This window comes from Chroicocephalus ridibundus, chromosome 16 (assembly GCF_963924245.1).
Source record: "Chroicocephalus ridibundus chromosome 16, bChrRid1.1, whole genome shotgun sequence".
Lineage (NCBI taxonomy): Eukaryota > Metazoa > Chordata > Aves > Charadriiformes > Laridae > Chroicocephalus > Chroicocephalus ridibundus.
The window spans coordinates 5,488,323-5,501,752 of NC_086299.1; the positions used below are offsets into that span (position 1 = coordinate 5,488,323).

Here is a 13,430-nt window from a genome sequence, read left to right on the forward strand (position 1 = left end):
TGTCATGACACGCAGAACACATAAGGAGAAATATTTTTCCAATTAATTTTTATTTTGGTTTCCATTGTTTACAGCATCGATACAGGGATAATTCATGCAAATTTACCACCTTAAATACAGCAGAGAGAAAACTCACTGGTAAGAGTATTTCGAAGAGCTCCATCAACATAACACAATGAGAAAAATAAGTAGCAGCAATAAGATAAAGTGCATTTAGCTGACCTCCTTTAATAGAGTTTTGGGGAAGATTGTTTTTGGAGTTGCCTGTTGTAAGGATTAGTTTATCATTGTTTATGAAAAGCAGAAGGGAACAGCCTCCTTGCCGATAGTGTTCATTCCTCCACCACTCTGAATTAAAGTACAGCTGTATTTTGTTTATGAGGAAACCAGCTCATAGGCCTTTCTGTTAAAAGTTTGATTCTTGATCACTTGGGCTTCTAGGGACAAGGGTTACAGACATACTCAAAAATTCTTCTCTCCCATGTTAGCAGTTTTGCTTCTTAAAAAATTTAATTGGTTCTTTCCCCCCTGTTCTATAGGTTAGGTTTGAACCCGACAGTGAGAATGCCTACATCGCCAAAATCTGAACCCTGTCAGAAACACACACGTTGGCAAGACACCAGATTCTACGAACCCGTCAATCTCTTTTCCCTTTACAGATCAGACGCTGGCTTAAAGATCAGATCACCATTCAGATCAGATTTCCCCTAAAGGGCTGCTGAAGATATGCTAGCAGCACACGTCTTCACAAGCAAGGTCAGCATTTCAGGTAGCCTAGAGCTGCTGAGCAGCGGTGCATCATCATCCCCCTCTACCTGGAACTGACAATTTCCTGGTGTATTAGAGGTGTGCTTAATGTTCTAACTCAACAGCATAGTACACAGCCTTTTATAAATGTGCATGTGATAGCTTGAGAGACTAGAGATCCAAATTTTTCACATAATACCTGCAGCAGAATAACAGTGGGTGATTCCACTTATTCCGGTATACTTCACCACAAGCCTAGAGAAGACATTTCCAGAGGCAAGGACTCAAATTTCTTTCTTACTCATTCTTGGATCTGATCTGAGCCACGTTTATGTCCTGGTGGTTGCCTGAGGAAACCGACCAAGGCCAATGAAGCCCACTGATGAAAATGGCTTTCCAGCTTGGGTTGGATTCAAAGCTGCCTACTCAAGGTGAAAGGTTTGTTTGCTTCCTGCATTCCAGGGACATAACAGTCTCAACTGCCAGCTCCTACACGATCAAGATTATTCAAGTCTTACTCCAAATCTTAGAACAGCCTGAAGTACTTACTGACATTTCACTATTTTTACTCCCTCAAGTATCAGGCAGCTTCTACTTTCTGGAACTTTCGTGACACGCAGAACAGTGACTTGTCACAGGCACATACATTCACACCTGAGCATGAACGTGAAATTCTAAGTCCAGCCGATACCATACTCAAGTCTCATTGTCCATAAGAAAAAAAGAAACACTCTTAGTAGTTCTGAATTCAGCTGGGACTTGCTCAAAGATAGCCCATAATTCTCTAAAGTTTGATGCTGAACAGATTTAGGTTGTCACTAACCTCAGAACTACAGGATCCGATTCTGGATTTCTCAGACATTTTGTGGGGAACAGAAAGTTTACACCCAAGACATAGCAAAATACTGACCCACCAAGCGGAAAAGAAACTTTGCAACATAGGAACCTAATCCTGGTACTACTGAAACCAGTGAGAACTTCTCCTTTACCAACTCCAGCAGGAAAAGACTCAAGTCCTTACAATTCCCAAATCTTCTACTCCAAATTCAAAATTGCTTCCGGGCAAAACTCAACAATTAATTTCATCTATTTGCAAATAAAGAATGTCTTTAAAGAAATAAGTCACCTTAACCCATTCTTGCCCTGGCATGAAATAAAAGGGATGGGTCTCCCCCCTGCCCCAGAGGAGCTGCAGTTGCCAGCTCATTCTCGTACTTTTAACAGAAGAGAAACATTAAATCATATTACTGCATGGACTGTAACATCCTATGGGAACTCTGCATAAAGCAAAATCTCTTACAGCTTGTAATCCGCATGCTGTTCTTGTGGCCAAATAGCGGTAATGGAATTCCAAAGGCCTGCTTCCAGAAACACAGCTGTGCATTCCAAAAAAAAACCCCCACATTCATCAACTTATCTCATAAGGCAGTCGTTAACATTCTGTCAACTGGCTTTTCTTTCCTATTTTTCTTCCTCAACAAGCTGCCAAATTATCAGCACTACCTCCTTCACAGGAGCTAGTTATGTCTTTGCAAACTATTTGTCCATGGCATGAAATGGGCCAGACCCAGACTGCATTATTAAAGAGCTCTTAAGAGGAAGAAACTAACTCCAAATACAATAAGCTTACCAAAGCAAAATCTTAGTCCCTCTTGCTCTGGAAGAGAACTGGGTTTTGTTCACAGGTTTAAACATACTGACAGTAATAAACCTTTCTATGAAGGGACATAGTGATTCTCTGCATGTTCTATAATAACGGAATATTAACCTAGGAGTTAGGCCTGTGTGGGCTATAAGTGCATTGTGAAACCATCGTTGTGTCAGTGTGCTCGGGATCTGTGTTTAGACAAACAGCTTGTCACGCATACATAAACCTGGGGCTTGGAAGTCAAAAATTCTACCTTCATGTAGTAAAATAACTCCACAAAGATGTGTCAGAATAACTTTTAACCCGATAAAGCATTTGTTTGTTTTAAATTTGTTACTGTACTTGATTTTGCTTTAAAAAGCCCCCTGTAAATGTATGAAGCACACATTCTTTCTGAAGTAGCCTGGTCTCACAAGAAGGAAAGGGAAGAGTTATAAACAGCTAGTGTTTAGAGGTGGGACACAAAACAGGGAAGCAGAATCCTATTGTTCACACAGCAACTGGAAACGTAGCAATAGGCTTTTGCTCATTCCCTTTAGGGAATTCCATCACCCACCATGTTCTCTGCAGTAATTAAGAGAGCACTGAAGGGAAACAGTGCTGGTTTTTCTCTTCTTCCCACACTATCTGCTTTGCTGCAGGTACTGATGTGTGAACATGTTGAGTTCACTGTCAAGCCAACCCGCTTTATTCCTGCAAGGACAGAAAGTCTCCATTAGGTGAGCAAAATAGCTCTTCTCAAGCCAATCTGAAAGAAGCGCAACTAAAACAAGCGAATAGCAAGGCATGGAGAGGAGTGCCAAAGGTCCGTTCCAAAATGCTGCTACCATTCCCTGCCCTTCCTCAGGTCAGGAACACTTGCCTGCTAATAGTCCCTAGGCTTTGAGGTTCAAACTGAGATCTCGGGGACAACTTCACAATGATATATTGTTTAGATAAGGAATGTTTGAAAAATTCTTCCCGACAGTCTTTGCAGGGTGAAGAAAAACATCAGACAGCTGTGTACAAAGGCAAAGTTGAGACTTTTGGCATAATTTTGTAACAGCCTGAAGGAGTTTTTAGGAGTAGAGGACTGTATGTTTTGATAAATGGAAAGTAACTGTAATTCCAAACAAACCAAAAACAAGAAGGAAAAGGTGTTTTGTGAGACAGAAGATTTAAATGACTGTTGACAGTACATGGGAAAGTACATAGTGAAAGGGAACACGACTTGGTAGGGAAAGATGCTGATGACTGCACATCAAACGCTATGATGGAAGCAGGACTGCACTCAAAGATATACCCTAATCCAAACATCTTGGGGCAATCACATGAAGAACAATTGTATGCAAGTGTCTGTGTATATGGGATAATAAAATCTCACCTGAGCAGTTTTGCTTTGCTTTGCAGTGAATCCAGAATTTCGATCTTTTTGTTCATGGCAGAAATTTCCTGCTCAAGATTCTCCCGTGTGACATCCACTTGCTGACACAAATGAGCAAATGTTCCAGCAAGCTCTCTATGCAACAAAGAGAATAGTTGGATATGACGACAAGTAAGCTCAAGCAGCAAACTCAACGAATATATCCCTTTGATGTATAGTGATAACGATACTGAATCAGATATTCCTCTTTTCAGTTCTGCACAAGGATATGTTAGAGCATCAGAGCAACTTGATTTGAGAGAGAAAAGTACATTAAGACTAATGCTTAACAGTACACCAATACTATATTGGTGATTCAAAAAACAGTAATATCACAGTAATAGTCTTCCAAAACACATGTATCATTACACATTTTTTAATCTGGAATTCAACATGCAGATTTATCTTGTTTTAACAAGGGATATCATTTAAAAAATACCCCAAACAATAGAATTTAGATTAGTTTTTAGCTGAATATATGCAACTCACTGTTGGACTTGGTGGCTGCAATTGGAACCGGTATAACTGACGATGAGCTGCAATTTCTCACCAGCATACTCTACAAACTGCCGTTTGAAAGCTCTCTCTTTCGCTTTTGTGGTCCAGGTGAGGCGCTCGTATACATAAAGGAGCCCATAAAGGCCAAAAGAAAGAGCAATCAGTCTCCAACCCACAGCCTTCCAGACCTAAAAAAAGCACAACGGAAAAATAATGACAAAATCATCATCTAGGAATGATGCGAAGTCCTAACAACGGTGACACAGAGCACTGCACTTATATTCTAGGAACATGAAAACGAGCCAGATAGATAACCCTGACTTGCAAGTGTTTTCATTAGTCAGCTTACTACCGATGTTCAGCCTACAAAATAAGAATACCTAACCTGAACTCTTGGGGTTCTGTATGGGTTAACCTTTCCAGCACATTTCAGTCACATCTGCAAGTGCAAATGAACTTTGTCTGCTTCACAGAAACCCTGTTTCTGAAGTAAAAGACAGTTTCAAGCAAACATTTTCCTTTCAAGAAACCAACCACCCCTAGACACTGCAACACTAGAATAGCATGTAGGTATGGAACTACAGAAACTTAGATTCTTCCTCCAACAGGAACTAGAGTTACCACGCAATTTGAGTTAGATCCCTCATGCCTCCACAACTTGGTGAGATTTGAGATTCAAAACATTCACTGTTTTCAAAAGACAGAAAAGCAGAAAGTGCTGATTTTCTCTGAAATAATTTAGGCATAATATCTAAAATTAAGTGCTCTCCTCCCCTTCCAGGAAGGAAGATACACATGATCAAAGGCTCTTAATAGGTATTTCTGTCCTGATTCCTCTGTAAATAGAAAAAGAAAAATACCGAATTTTCTTTTATTCTCACAAAAGAATCAGAGACTATTTAATGCTTTTGTAACATACTTCGAAGGGTTATCTTCACAATAACCCGGGCTCCAAGCCTAACTATTATGCAAAATAAGCTCAATATTTATACTCAAATGGAAGATCAAATGAGAAAATATTTCACTATACGTGAATAGCAAATATCTACAGGACTCAGCAGTGCAAGCACTTTTCAAGTCAGTGGTCTGACTTTATTTATATAAATGCTGCTCAGATTGACAACGCACCACACCACCAACCACGATGATCCCCATAGAAGTTCGGGAAGTTAATGAGGCCAGGCCAGTCACCATCGACACCATGAGCTCTTCCTGGGTCATAGAGCCCTGAGGCAAAGGAGGCAGACTGGGATTTGCTGGTGTTAAAGGGCGTTGAACCTAATTAGAGAAGTAGTGACAAAACAAAACAAAACCAAAGGACAGAATAAGAGAAGGCAAGCCACTGCCCTTTCCCACCAAAAAGACTTCAGGAGCCACTGTAATGACGAATATCACATCTACCATGACCACTCAAAGAGATATCTTACCTGGTCGTTATAGCCCATCAGGGCCCGACGACCATTCTTTGGTCCCAAAAACCTGTTCACCAGCATCGTCCATCCAAGAGAGAAATGGAATTCTATGTCCTCTTGGAAGTCGGCACAAAGCTTGTCACAGTTCAGATCATAGCTGAGCATGAAGCACTGTCGGGGAATTAACATGTCTATCTGGCCCCTCAAAGAGACTGGGAGAAGGGGTTTTAAACCATCTGCACACACAGAAATAAGAACATTGGAAAAATGGCTATTGAGTTCACAGGAATTAACTAGACTTGTATTCTGTAATCAGGGAGGTTATGGGTTGTTTCATCCTTCACAATTATTTTTCTTAGTACCTTAAATTTCCTAAAGCCAAGCATGTTGCAAAGTGAGAAATACATCATGAATTACTATTATTTCGGATCAGCTCAGAAAGAAATCTTGCCACAGACCCTCCTAAATCCTTACAGGTAGCTGATGAAGTTTACAGTTTAGCAATAGCTTGGAAAACAGAATCTGGAGGCCAGTTCTAGAAGTGTTTAGGCACCACTCTCCTATCAAAGCTTATATGCAGACAGGCACCTAGTTACAAGTCATTCACATTTCATTAGGATCTTGGTCTGAGAATCTCTCAAGTTTCCAAAGTCACAGTTCCACTCTGTCATGAATGATTGAGCTGATTGTTATATATTCATTAGCCAATCACTGCACAAGTTCAGATACAGAGTGGAAAAAGCAGGAGTAATTAGTCCTCTACACCACAGCATTACTAATCAAGATGGAAACTAAGATGATGCCATCAGCCATCAGATTAAAGACAAACCCAGAACATCTACCTAGTTATTTTGCGTTACAGTTCAAGAAAAGTGGAAGGAAAATATTGCCTACTGAACTGACCTATCATTTCTTGCTGCATTGTCTGCAGGGAAGCTGTGATTGCATTGGAGCAACGATCTGACATGTTACGGCCCAGGCCTTCCTCAATGTGTTTATGCAGCTCCTGACAAACAAAGAAAGGGTATTAAGCTTACAATAAATGCAAGTACGATGCAGGCTGCAGGTGCTAGAGTTTGCCAGTTGAAAAAAAAACAAACTTCCCAGAAGAGGAGCACACATTCTGTCTGCCCACTGTTCTAACACTAATTTCACTTTTTTCTCCCCATTTTTCAGTGAAGGAGAGGAAACTGCAAATCAAAAAATCTCACGTGTACTCTGTAGTCTAGGAAAAGTTCTGTTTGATCTATACAAGGTGATATATCATATGTGTATCAATTTATCACTGAGGTTATTTAAAAAAATCTATTTCTTTTATTATTTTTTAAAGATGTTCACTTTTTACAGAAGCTATCCAAACGCAAGAGACATTCGAACATTTTCACAAGAGGAAAAGCTTAGCTCATATCCTAGTTGGAGGAATGTTAAGCATCTCAAAGAGCTGACATGATTACTGACTCAGAGCAAAAAAAGGCCTCTCTAAATTGCTTAAGCAACCTGTAAAAAGCAATCATCACTTACACTCTTGTAAACTTTAAGAACTACTTGTGATGGATGGAAGTCTGCTTGGTATTCATCTACCAACACTGAAAGTCGTCTGATTTCTTCTGCCATCGCATTTGACACCTAGAGAAACAGCACAGGACAGAGTCTCTCTATATATTCTTTCCTTGCAAGTGACACAAAAGCACCACCGAAGATGTGCATTTCTTAGTAAGCACAAACAGGAAAAGACTGAGGCAATATAAGACTTGTGAAAAATGAACAGGCCTTTTCTGTATATTCATAATAGTAAAAACAGCATGTTGTTATTGATAGTAAGACAACTGACATTATTCTAGATCGAAATAATAGGGAAACTTAGCTGAAACATTTTAATATTTTAGGAAGCAGTTAAGATTGAAGTATATTAGCAATAATAATTCAAATGTTAATCAAAGTCTCATTGTTTATTTAAAACATCTTATGTGAGTCTCTCTGAAAGTTCCCCCCAAGCATTCTACTTTTCATTTTATTACCTCAAGGAGATTAAAAAAAAAAAAAAAAGACTTTTCTGAAAGTATTTCTTCTCTTCACATCTGTAACTCCCACATTTCTTGTACTTCAAACCTTTGTCAGCACTTCTGTGATTTTCCCACTATGCTGGCAGCTGTTTGAGACAACCTACTTTTCTGCAGCCACTCCTCCTTACCTGCCTCTCCACTTCTTCTGTGATCTGTTTTATTTTCCGCTTGTAGTCTTGAGTAAGGAGCTCCAGCTGTTTGTCAATAAAACCTAAACGTTCCTGTCGTTCCTCTCGTGTTTCCAGACAGTAAACTCTGGTGAAAAAAAAAGTGCCCATCAAAAGGCGAATTAAATGCATTTTTGATCTACAAATATCATTTGAATTCCAGAAACAAGACAGATTCTGCTGACCAAGAACAAAATGTGTCAGTATCTACAATACATTACATACACATGGCACAGGACAAAAAAAAAAAGAAAGAGTGGTCAGGCACTGGAACAGCCTGCCCAGGGAGGTGGTTGAGTCACCATCCCTAGAGGTATTTAAGAAACGTGTAGATTTGGCACTTCAGGGCATGCTCTAGTGGCAGAGATTGTTGGCGGGTTTTGTGTGCGTATGGTTGGACTTGATGATCTCAAAGGTCCTTTCCAACCATGAAGATTCTATGATTCTATGATTCTAGTAATACTTTCACAATTCACTAGAAGCAAGATCAACAGTACATGTCCTTCCCACTCCCAACCATGCTGTATTCTGCTTTGCATTTTAAATGATTATATTCCCTTCAGTTTCTTCCAGACTACAAGCTTCAGTTATGCAAACACCAAGCATCAGCTCTCCTCACCGCTGTTCCTGGGCAGCAATATGCACAGAATCCATGATGAGACGAACATCTTCCGCAATCTGCTTTGCTCTCACCGTATGCTGCTCAAATTTTGTTTTTACTGCTGACTGTGAGATACATTCCTGTACACAAAAGGCAGCTCAAGATTAGCAGCATGCGGAAGCACACTAACACAACTTCTCCTTGCCATATAATCTATTTCCAAAATGTGGTCCCACTCCATTTTTATCAACTCTAGTGCCCAGCCTTTCAGGAGTAAAATTTAAACAGAAGATTAGTACACACAACACTCACCTCAAATCTTCTCTCAAAGTTCTGAAACTCAAACATTCTTACTTGAAATCCATCTGCCAATGCTCCACCTGAGAGAAGGGAAGTACAAAACAACCACTTAAGTTTTGAGAAAGCAATCAGATGTTGGACATCAGGAAATGTTCCTGCTTTACCTTGAAGCCTATGCAAAAGTGCTGCTAAGTCATTTCTTTGGTTTTGCCTGCTCTATTAATAGTCTGATCCAGCCCAATTTTATCCATTTTTTTGGAACAAGATAGTCTCCATTTTCTTCCCTGTAAGAAAATGGAAAGTCTCTGTTCGCTTTCCTCACCTCCTTCTGGCATCCCTTGAGCCCTCTGAATCCTGGCATTCAGCACTTCTTTTGCCGACACAAAGAAAATTCGATCCCCTGCCTGGGCTCGATCCACCACACCCAGCTCATCTACCAGGAAACTGGTACACCGCTCCATGTGCTGGCGACGCACCTGAGGGATAAACAGGATAAAGCCTACATGCAGTTAAATCCCCTTTACACTCCATCAGTTAAAGGTTAGACCAGGCTTGCAGATGCCCTCTGCTGGTCTAAGCTACTAATGCAAAAGAATAAGAAAAAACCCCCAACTTTGCTGTTTCATGGAACCTTCCAGAGGTTATCTAAGTGATCCAGCTTCAACAGGTCCCTGTGAAACTCTTGGTTTCCAGCTCAGAAATGTCAAGAATCGTGTCCTGATCACTAGTCTATACTCCCTCTAGACTCCACACTATGGCAATAAAAATCCAAACTGTAAAACAATCACATCCAACACTTTATGATTCTACCCGCAAGGACCACAGTCAAAATGGCCTCTATAATAATCCATGCAAAGAGAAGGAATTTAAACACACCACAAACCTCTTCCATGTATTCTGGTTCAGAGGCAGATGCATCCCAGCGATTATTTAAAATAAATATATTGGGTCGAGACAGACGTTCATTCACCTTGTGAAAGAACTGTTTCTCCTAAGCAAAACGGAACAAAACGTCTTAAGATTAATACGTCAAAATTTTTTAACTTTTAGCCAAATTCACTGAACAAGTGGACTTGAACATACAGTTTGCATCAATGTTGATTCAGAATTTGCCACGAGGACAAATACATCAGCATCTAGACAGAATTTGTCAATCCAACTGTCCAGCTCTGTGGTTACATCAATGCCAGGGCTAGCAACAAAAAGAGAACAGACATTACTATGCTGTGGAAACAGCAAAAATAGAATTAAAAGACTTAACAAGGAATGTGTTTCAGCTTTTCAGGGCATCAGTTTCCCATGTCTGAGCTACACTGTCCGGAGGTGACACAAGGTACAGACTACAAGGAAGTACCAATCAAGAGAAACTCTGACTGCTAACTACTGCAAGGGACTTTAGTCACTGTGACAGATTAGAACAACTTCCTTGCTGTTTATTAAATTTGCATTTGAAGACATTTCTGTAATTAATCTGTGATAAGCAGGAAAGGAAAGAAAAGTATTTCTCACCTGTCCATCAGCACTAGGTCATCCTTTAAGAGAGGACATTTGGAATTGGGCCACATTACGCTGACTAGACTGCCAGCATTCAGAAGTTCATCTTGATGAAGGGCATGAGCCAACTGGTTTACTGTCTATTAAAAAGATGGATAACTTGTAACATTTCCTGTATGCTAAGACCCATTAACACAATTATCTCCCCTTCAGGGCTGTTCACAGACAATTTAAGATAAAACCCAACTCCAAATCACTTTCTCTCTGGGAGGTTTTCCACATAAAACTCGCTTGAGTCTCCTAGTCAAAAGGCAACCACCTAGATAGAGTTTACAAGAAATTCTCCTGTCAAGAAAAGCTACTGAGGAATTACCAGGAAGTCTGTGCCTTCTACCAGCCACACAGAGCCCAGAACCCTGCTACCACTAACAAATACAACGTATCATCTTTTTCATAAAACCAACAAACTCCATCTTGAAACTTGCTCCATTCCTCCCTTCCTACATCTAACAAAAACCTGTTCTTTATCTCCATTCCTTTAATGATTAAAATCCTTAACTGTGAAATCTATCCATAGTGCTTTCATTTTCTTGTTCCTCCTCTTTGCTGGCAATTCTGAAGAGCTCTTCTCCTTTACCTTACGCTTAAGGAAATTGTACCTTAACACTCTTCTTTTCCTCCGAGCCTTCAGTAAGCAGGAAAGCTTCGTGTCCATCTGTCCCTTCTACACGCAGGAAACAATTAGTGGTGTGTCCAATTCCTGAAGGAAGCACTTTGTCCCACAGCATGGCATTTATCACAGTGCTTTTCCCATTGCTTGTCCTGAAGTCAGATTAAAGAATAATATAGCTAGGCTTCTGAGATTCAGGTATATCCATTTTGAGATTACAGAAAACAAGCTCTCTAAACCCAAGCAGTATCAGAAGTATTAATAATTTAGGTGCCATAGGCAATTTACAAAAAGACTTTTCTATTTTCTTAAGAATTCCTCCAAATTGAACAATTATGTGCTACAGTATCTGTTTCCAATTTACAAGAGAACTAGTAACAGGGACATGCGCATTACGAGCAAAAGCTGAGCACTAGTGTTTCTGTAAATATTTTTTACTGCCTACAATCCTAAAGACGCCAGTTGCTTTTACTGAGTGGGGAGCGCAGGCAACATAAGCACGTGACTCACCTTCCAAAAAAAGCAACTTTCATGTGCCGTCTTGCCAACACTTCACTAATGCCACTGACTTTTGACAGGTAGCCTTTGACTTCCAGTACCTGCTCTTCTGTGGTGACAGGATCAAGCTCTACATTCTTGTGTGTTTCTAAAATCAAAATACATCATGTCTCTGAATTCCAGAAGCCATCTGTCTCAGTGATGGGTGAAACACCTCTTCATGATGTAACACACATAACTAAATGTTTATCTGTGTCCCAAAGACTGTGTGGGTAATCTTGACACATGCAATTACACCCTGAGGCAAATTTGCAACAGCATTTATCAGCTGGTCTCTTTTGTGTATCTAATAACCATTCTCATCCTTAGGACTGCCTTGAAGAACACAGCCAACACTTTAAACATTCCAACGCCCTTAAAAACAAATGTCTTCTGTCAGTGTCTTAAGCTGTCAATTATTGGCATATGCTACATGTCACTAGAAATGACATGTCCAGGCAAGAATACTGAAAGAATTATAGGCAAAAACCCTAAAGGGCCTCGTATCATTTATTAAAAAACTCCCAAACAGCATAAAAACCAAGCATAGCTCACTAACTATCTCAGTTTCCTAACATGTGTGAACTTTTTCAGGGTTCATATTTTAAAGCTGACTCCACCCAAATTCAATAAAATAGTTTTCTGTTCTTCTTAGAAATATTGATATATAAACAGACATGCACATCTTGGCACAGGTCTAACAATACCATTTAACTGAATGAGGTGGTTTTGGTGTGTTTTGGGAAGCTGTATACGGGCAAAGCACTGTTACACACTTCTAGTTCAAGAATCCAGCTTACCTTCCAGGAATGACGAACTCTCATTGATGTACGCAGCCAACTGTTCAAAGATACCATTGATTTTCTTCTTTGCAGTGACAAAATGTTTAAGTGGAGAAGCATTTACCTCAGCCATGTGTCTCTTATCCTTCTTCACTGCAACTATTGACTTGGAACGAGTAAACAACAGGGACATTGCGCTACAGAGAAAAATCCAGTAAATAAGGGTGGCTCACCAAGTGCCAACAGCTAGCCAACCAACCATCCTACCAAGAACTAGATAAAAAAAAATAATTCTTTATTTCCAGAGAAATTGTTCCACTTTCTACAACTGGAAATTACTCAAGTATTGGACACAAAAAAATTCATCTTTTCTTGTCCCTTCCAATAAACAGGCCCCCAGCGATCACTTCTCCCGCTTCTCCACTTACTTTAAGGATGAGTTACGTTTTCACACGTCAGGCATGGTCAGCTCGAATCCCACTTGAACATGAACGACTGCAGTTGTCCTGCCTTCTCCCTGACCCCGGCCAGACTCCGTCCCGCAGCTCTTTCAGCGACGCCGAGTCCAGCCTGTCACCGTCCCTGCGGCAGAGGGACCAGGGGATGAGGGACACAGGCTGCCGAGCTCCCTGATGGGCCAGGCTCCGCTCCCCCGCCATCCCCGTGCCCGGGGGACGCACTGGGCTGATGCTCCGGGCGGCCGCCGTCGCCTTCTCCTCAGGGGGCCGATGGGCCGGGCAAAGGGTGGGAAGCGCCCCTCTCCCGCTCCCACAGGCGGGCGCGCAGCTCGCAGGGGCGGCGGGGACAGAACCCTGCCCTTGCCCCCGTCCCTGCCGCCCAGGAGCCGACCCCCCGAGAATCTGGCCGGGCCTCCAGCTGCTCCCACCTCCCCTATCGCCAGGCACCGCCCCATCTCTCACCTTCACCGCCGCTCCTGCGAGGCCGCCATGTTACCCCCGCGGCATCGTCAGCCGGCAGGCGCCGGCCGGCGCGTCATGGCGGCGCGACGGGCGGGCCCGCCGCGGGGCACCACGGGAGCGGTAGGCTGAGGGCTGAAGGCGGCGGCCCCGGCCCCGGCCCCGGCCCCGGCCCCGGCCCACCCCCGCCGG

The 13,430-nt window shown here is 41.6% G+C and overlaps 1 protein-coding gene across 1 annotated transcript; it reads right to left on the reverse strand.

The window, feature by feature from the left end:
• Positions 1–31: 31 nt before the first annotated feature.
• MFN2 (mitofusin 2) lies at positions 32–13,342 on the reverse strand. The gene is made up of 19 exons (XM_063353583.1): positions 13,242–13,342; positions 12,750–12,903; positions 12,340–12,518; positions 11,513–11,648; positions 10,992–11,154; positions 10,348–10,472; positions 9,922–10,030; positions 9,722–9,829; positions 9,161–9,314; positions 8,851–8,918; positions 8,557–8,678; positions 7,899–8,025; positions 7,229–7,333; positions 6,611–6,713; positions 5,723–5,943; positions 5,424–5,573; positions 4,287–4,483; positions 3,759–3,893; positions 32–3,088 (listed from the first exon to the last, which is right to left on the reverse strand). Exons 3-19 carry the CDS (start codon positions 12,512–12,514, stop codon positions 3,019–3,021), a joined length of 2,268 nt encoding a protein of 755 aa, XP_063209653.1. The 5' UTR covers positions 12,515–12,518; positions 12,750–12,903; positions 13,242–13,342; the 3' UTR covers positions 32–3,018.
• Positions 13,343–13,430: the final 88 nt, after the last annotated feature.